Source organism: Misgurnus anguillicaudatus, chromosome 24 (assembly GCF_027580225.2).
Source record: "Misgurnus anguillicaudatus chromosome 24, ASM2758022v2, whole genome shotgun sequence".
NCBI classification, from domain to species: Eukaryota; Metazoa; Chordata; class Actinopteri; order Cypriniformes; family Cobitidae; genus Misgurnus; species Misgurnus anguillicaudatus.
The window spans coordinates 6,238,439-6,246,145 of record NC_073360.2 but is presented as its reverse complement, the minus strand read 5'-3'; the positions used below and the strand labels follow the sequence as shown (position 1 = coordinate 6,246,145).

General features: G+C 36.4%; 1 protein-coding gene across 1 annotated transcript in view; it reads left to right on the top strand.

Moving 5' to 3' along the window:
• The first annotated feature begins 5,233 nt into the window (after positions 1 to 5,233).
• Positions 5,234 to 7,707, top strand: part of axl (AXL receptor tyrosine kinase) — a 49,163-nt gene continuing 46,689 nt past the window's right edge. Inside the window, exon 1 of the mRNA XM_055195860.2 lies at positions 5,234 to 5,742. Coding sequence (XP_055051835.2) covers positions 5,595 to 5,742 — 148 coding nt within the window. The 5' untranslated portion in view covers positions 5,234 to 5,594. The remainder of the gene's footprint in view (positions 5,743 to 7,707) is intronic.

Sequence of the window (7,707 nt, the reverse complement as noted above, 5' to 3'; positions counted from 1 at the left end):
CAGGCATAGGGGTGGGTCACTCGACACACTGTCCCGACACATGTACCGAGCTTTTGAAACACTACTGATTCGAAACAGTGCTCCGGAGCCTAGCTTAAAATAAGGCTGTCACATGACCTATGGAAACTAAGCTTTGCTACTTCACTGACACATCATGGAGGTTTAAAACACAGCGCGTGCTGTGGTCTATCTAGTTAATGCATTAAATAATTATAATGTATCAATGTCTATAACATTGTACGTGCATGTGTATTGTTGTTCATTAAATAATAATAATAAAACCATGATGACCATGTTGTTTGAGTGTCAATTAACACTTTGCCGACTCAACCATCACTCAATAAAGAATAAAAGTCAATCACAGTACTCTTTGCTTTGCTGCTTCTCTGACTAGATCATTCACAATAATGCTGCATTTACACCAGCCGCAGTAGAGGCATCAGGCACGAGTGATTTCAATATTAATCAATGTGAAGACGTGTTGACGCGTCTTGAGGTGTCTAGTTTGCACGAATTGAGCGTTGCCGTGGGAAACGTGCAAGTTGAAAAACTTTGGCAGAAAAACACGCCATGTTAACCAATCAGGAGCTTGCTTTAGTAGTGACGTGATTACAGAAAGCAAGCTGAGTCGCAGAAGCCCCTCCGATAACGTGAATTTCCCCGTGAATGTCTCGATGACGAGAGTTTCACATGCGGCTTTCACGCCCGAATGAAGTGAGTAAACTCAAAGGGGCAGTTTCCCGGAGTAATAATTTATTATGGAAAATGCACGGAACAGACCCCGTTCTCAGGTGTTGGAACATTTCAGTCTGGAGAGTCCCACACAAGTTGTATGTGGTATACTTATTCAAAGTTTGTCTTATTCCAACAACACCTCTATAATGCTTCACCATCTACGTGCAAAACACCCACTAACTGTGGAAGACGATACTCCAACTTCAGAGGCCCAGTCTTTACCAACTGAAGGTAACATTTCATTATCTGAATTATTCAGTTAAAGTTATTAATGATGATTATTACACAAAATAAGTAAAACACTCCTAATAAAAGACAAATAAGTAGTTACCATTCTGAAAAGTTTTTATTTTTATTTTTATTTAGGACTGACCCCAAACACTGTATTGTGTATCTTTAGGAAGAAAGAAGAAAGAGCTTGATGACACCCTCCTCAACATAATAGTTAAAGATCTCCAGCCTTTCTCTATTGAGGAAAATAAGGGGTTTCAAGAACTTTAGTGAAGAAGCTGGATCCAACCTACACCCTGCCATCCAGAAAAACACTAAAGGCAATGATGAGTGATTTTTTTATTGACCACTAGATGGCATTGTGGAGTAGAGTGTCAAAAGGGGTGCATTTCTCAAAAGCATCTATGCTAACCTGTTAGCAACTTACTTGGTTGGCAATGGGAAATTGCATTGCAACCAACAAAGTTCCTAACTTAGTTAGCAACCATGTTTTTGGGAAGAGCACCCCAGTTTGGCTGTAGAAGCATCACTGCTTCAAAAGCCTCGCTCGGCACATCAGGTAGAGGCAGCGGATCCATGTGCACGTGACTTTATTTAACATCAAAACAATTGAAAAAAGACATTTGAAACATTGGGGCTATATATACACATGGGCTAACCTGATACACCTGGGAAACAATCACACAAGGACCAATGAACAAACAAACTACAAACATGGAAGACGGAATACAGAACTTCAAAATAAGGGTACAAGACTGGGGAGCACAGAACAAGGACGCAACATATACTAAAAGTCCAAAGGACATGACTGTAAAAGTATTATTCTGAGAATTCTTTACTCTTAAAATTGTGTTGTTAACTGTGCTTCCTGTATATTTCCTAAATTGTTTTGGAGCATCCATGATTTTAAAATAATATAACAATTATTGATTATCAGGTCTCATTTCTTAAAAAGTTCATTAGATTTTCAATAATCATAAAATAAGTTCTTTACTGTTCCTTGAACTACAAACATATAACATGTTTAATTGCTATCTTTTGTAACAAAACAATTTCAAATCAGGCTGTCAAGCGATAAATCACGATTATGTGTGTGTATTGTGTGTAATTATTTACCTTGTGTTTGAGTTCCCTTTGGACAGCAAGCCAAGTTTGTTTACCATTATTTATTAAGAATGAATGCCCAGGGGAACTAATGAACTAACTTACTAGATAAACAAATGGCCTTTGATAACTCAAATGTTTTTGTTTAACACAGACATAGGCCTACGGATAATGTTTTAGGAATGGCTGGAGAGAGATGTAAAAGCAAACCTAAGATAAATAAGCTTTGTATATATATATTACATTTTTATTAATTAACTATTTTTATTTGGTGTGCGATTTCGATTGGGTAGTGCCCTCTTTTGACCTCGTGGCCACAAGTAGATGTACAGTTTTACTAATTTGAACCTGAAATTGCAGTTTGTTTTGTCTGCCAGAAGGGGGCGCTACTGTACCTGTTATGTGTCACTGCACTGCACTCTTTCTGACCAAGTCAGTACTATACTGTAGTGATAATGATATTTGTTATTTATGTGCAGTTAACAAAACATAAACTATTGACAGAATATGTTTTATTTGTCAGAAAAATTTGCATAAAAACAATTAAAACAAATAATTTATTACATTGTAAAAAATTGCACTTAATTTTTTAAAGTATAATTAACTTGGATTTACAAGTTTTTTCAACTTTTATTTTTTATCTTTTATCTTTATTTTATAAGTTACAGCAACTCAGTCACTAGTCAAGATAAATAAACAAAGTTGAAAGACAAGTTGATTATACTTAAAAAAATAAGTGCAAACATTTTTTTACAGTGTAATTTTTCAATTTTCAACTTAGGAGCTAACGTTTCTCATCTGCATTAGTAAAGGTTACAAGTGGGGGGAGCAAATATAATTATTAACATGATTAATAATCATGACATCAATAATAATGTACATTTAAATAAATGTATGTAAGTTTATAAATGTTAAGTTTGTGGAGTATTTTTGAAGTTTATTATTAATGTTTGTTAATGTTATTTAAGGTGAGATTTGTTATAAATGCAGTACATTACACAAAAACATTCAGCATGCAAAAGCAAATTTTTTTACTGTTTTTTTTTTTCTGATGATGATTGTGTCCATGGCTGGATCTGGGGAGGGGTGATGGGTGGATTATCTTTAATAATGATCATGAATTGCAATACATTCTTGATCATGTCCATGCCCTGACCAAAGCTTCAAATTTATTTTTTTTAAAGAAAAAAAAGTATTTAATTTGTGCATTTTTATATGTTATTGTGTTTACAGAGTTTAATTTTATGTGTGTGTTATTAACCTATGACCTCTCTTAAATGATTAAATATACTCTCCAAAAGTGGTGGGGCTGAAAATAAATTTTATGAGTATTGATTATTGGGATCAAACAAACATCCTTAGTGCTGTAAGCCCCAATGCTCTGAACTATGTCAACTAGCACATGATTTAACCAGTATCTAATGTAACAGCAGTCAATTATAAAGTAACATAATGAAAGTTAAATAATATTAATACATGTTTAACCATTATAAATAACTATTGTTATATACTACAGTACTGTTCTCTTATTAAGGACTACTTTTTTAGGTTAAGGTCCGTGCTGGAAGTGTATTATTGGGATGATTTGGGTGGTAGCAGAGAAAATGTGGGGGGAATAGCCCACCCTAGACCCTCTAGATCCGGCCATACTGAACATCATTAGTAATAAAAATGTGCTTTTGCAGGCCTCAGTAAGACTGAGAAACTAAATATAGAAAAAATCCTAAATTCATAGTTTTCTTTTTTATTTTATGACTGGAAATGATAAATTAAAATAGGATTAGTTTCTTCGTTTCCATTTGTTTGATTTGTAAAAATATATGGAATGATCATAAGATACCCTGATTCATATTAAACATTGCTGATTTATTAATAATATTACACCCAAATCAGGGCACCCATTCCCATTGAGGTCCAATTTCAATAAAATCTCAAGTCAGAAAGCTGGCTTAACTACAGTGAACTCGGTGACAATTAAAAAATCTGCAGAATTCACGAATTACTAAACGCTGCCACAGATTAAAAGTTGAATAAACTTTTATGTGTTACAAATTGAAGTATTTTTTTAGTTGAACCAAATTTTTACTTTTTACATTGTAAACCTGTTGCTGTCAAAGAAAATAACATTTAGAAAGTGTTCTGATCTTAGTTGATTTAAGCAGCTGAGATTTGAGTCTAACCTGTTTGGCAAGATTTGATTTGCAGTTTAATCGTTTCCTAAAGTTTTCTCTCTCTGGTTAACTTATCCTCCCCGTCTCCCCAGACATTGTCCCCCACATTCTTTCAAGAACCTGCTTGATACTTTCTGTCTCCTTTATCTCACCCCCCCTCCTCTGTGCTGTGCAAGCTCGATTCCTTGGTTTCTTTTGAAAAGTGAGGACACAATGGGGTCTTTCTCAGACGGATTCTGTCTCCATTAAAGACCCTGGGAACATTGCACGGTCCCCAAAACCTCCTCTTAAAGGGCCAGAGAGCCCTTCATCCAAAGCAACACGAGAGAACAACATAATTTCTCTGCATTTTCATGGGAAACGATGGGATCAATTATTCATGAAGGGTGAACCCCGCCTCCCGGCTATCCTACACTCACTCTTCTGTCACCCAAACAAACGTCACTGCAGTATTTATCACCTCCTCAGTCCTGTATGAACACGCTGGGTTATCTCACCTGCAGATATAGCCATTACAGTGACAAAACAACCTAAAGCACCAAAGATTTCATGAGATTTTGTGTTTGCCGGTGGTTGTGAACCCCATTAATGCTCAAAGTGACAGTCTGTTCATTTATATTACAAATGTACATTCTTATCTAATGTATCAATTTATTTATCTCTATAATTTTTCCATGTTTTCAACAAGTTTGCATTTGTTTTTAATTTTTTTTGTTCAGTTGTTTATCAATATTGCCAAAGATACAAACAAACAAACAGCATTGGTGGTCCAGTAAAGCTCAGTAAAATTCATTAGATGTGTACGTGAACATTGGTGTGGGTCTCTACTTCATGTCTAGGTGAAGGGGCTTGCTGTGTATTGGGAGTGATTAGTCAAACGAACCAGACTTTGGGGGTCAAACGCGCCCGGTCGCGGTTTGGTTGGATACTGTGAGTGGAGAACAGGGAATAACAGGAGAGACAAATGAAGGAGGGGGAGGAGAGAGAGAGAGAGAGAGAGAGAGAGAGAGAGGACAAAAGTTTAGTGAAGGAATGTGAGTTAGTTTGAAGGCGGAATAAAGACGTCCTGATGGAAGAGAACATAAGTAAAACAACATAACTTGGAAAACTCTGGAGCGCTTCATAGTTTTTACCTCAGGCACTTCGATTCTTTGAGGATTAAAAAGAAAGAAGCAATTTTTTTAAGGAAATCAGTTTACCCTGCATCTTTCATGCTGCATGTAGCTGTCAACAGATTGACAACTTCGTTTTCTTACCTTCAGTCTGTGGATATTGCTTTTTATTATTCATTTCTCTTGGAGTTTACTGACTTCGCTTCTCCGCTGAAGTAAAAGCGCAGACTACAGCGATGAGATGATGCGATCCGAGTCCACTGTCACTCATTTACAAAACCCGAACCGGAGCCGCCCGAAACCGAACCAAACAATGAGCAAAACTCCTCATTTATTAACACTGTGCTTCATGATACTGATGCGCATCAGCTCAGCGGTACACGCGTCAGGTAAGACATCTATAAATAAACGATACAACGTGCAATGATCTTCAGCTGCACTTAAAGTTTGATTAGGATTTTCTGAGCCACATAGTCCAGATTAAAGTTTTCATGACAAACATACCCTAAAATAAATGAATCAGTATCGCATTAAAAGTTTAAGTTGCAAATGAATTGCTCGACTGAATCATTGCGTTAGCATTGCGCTCTGGATAAAAGCGTCTGCCAAAATGCGTAAATGTAAATGACTGTGTGTTAAACCTATAGGCTAAGCAAAGCGTCATTTTGTAGCATGAACACATTTTTGGACAAGAAAGTTTGTTAGATTTAAAATGATAAAAATGTATGCAAAAAGACACTTTGTATGAGTCAAACAGTTAATGTGATGTGAACCACACCTGTGCAACCTAATTTTACCCTTAAGAAAATGAACCATGTTTTTTGTGGTAAAAGTGCAGTAGCCATATTTTTGGTGCATTTATGACTATTAGCAAAACCGTGGTTTTACTACAGTAACAGGTTTTTGGTATTAACTGTAGTAAAACAATGGTTACTTTGGTAAATCGTAAGGGTAAGGATGTTGGTTAAAGTCCCAGGCAAATGAACAACCCCACAACAACTTGAGATTCCCTTATCATTTAATCACCCTCATTTCCCCCTCATTTCAAATTCATTTCTTTCTTTCTTCGGCAGATAACAAGAGAAGATATTTTGAGGAATGTCTATGTTTTTCCCCAAACAGAGAAAATAAAGGCATAAAATAAAGGCATAAATGTAGCATTCAAGTCAATTATACAAGCCAAGTTTTTATGAGATACACACTGAAATTAAAGTTGTGACTATCAAATCATGGGACTATTAAGTTTTATGTTATAAAAGCGTTGCCAGATTTGCTTTAGGTTCTTATAACAGGTTGTATAGTTTATAAGACACTTTTGCAGTTGTCTATGAATGTATGTTTGCTGTGGCCGAGCATCTTGTTGTTTGCGTCTGTCTGGTCTGGGCTGATGTGACGTTTGGGTGTGTCTGTTGTCGGGCTCTCGCAGCAAGGCATCTTCTCGGATGCTGGGGACCAAGCAGCCTAGACAGGCAGTGTCTGTGTGTTTCGAGGGGATGGGGGAGGGATTCGGAGAGAGTGGGTGAGGTTGTGGGTCAGTGACTCTGCTGAGTCGGGCACAGAGTGATGGATTGAGTTTGTGGCAAAGGGATGAGGTTGAAAGAATGGAATTAAAAGTTGAGCGGAGGGTAAGATGGGTGGAGAATAGAAAATAAAGGAGGAAAGAACGAGTTGTCGTGCACTGAGGCAATAATGAAGATGGATGTGCGGGTGGCAGTTTTTCCCACATTTATGCAATCGTTTTTGACAAGAAACAAAATGTTTTTAACAAGCTAAAGATGGAGGTTTATGGGAGTGGTTATAGAAGATTATTACTGTGTGCTTGTGAAGGCAACATGAAATCAATATCCATTTTTGAGCTTAATTGTTTTTAGCTTATTTTTCATTCTGTTGACATAGGGGTGAATATAAAAGCCTTATATAAAAAAAAGTGATAGTGTTAAAGTGATCCTCCAGGAAATTATCAAAATTACCCCATGATTTACTCACCCTCAAGCAATCCGAGATACATCTTTTAGACGAACACATATGGAGTTATTTTAGTAAATGGCTTTGCTCTTCCAAGCTTTATAATAATAGAAAACAGGGATCAGGGGACAACTTCTGATTTTAAATGCCAAAAAAGTGAATCTGTTCTTCACAGAGGTAATCCACACAGCTCCAGTGGGTTAATAAAAGTTTTTTGCGGGTATCAATGTGATGAATCCAAGATGGTGTCATTACTGGAAGCTAGTTATTACAGTTTATAAAGTTTGAAATATTGATTTTTTACAATATTGCAACGATTACCCACAAAAATATATTTATTAACCCATTGGAGCCATGTGGATTACTTCTGTGGAGGATGAATGCACTTT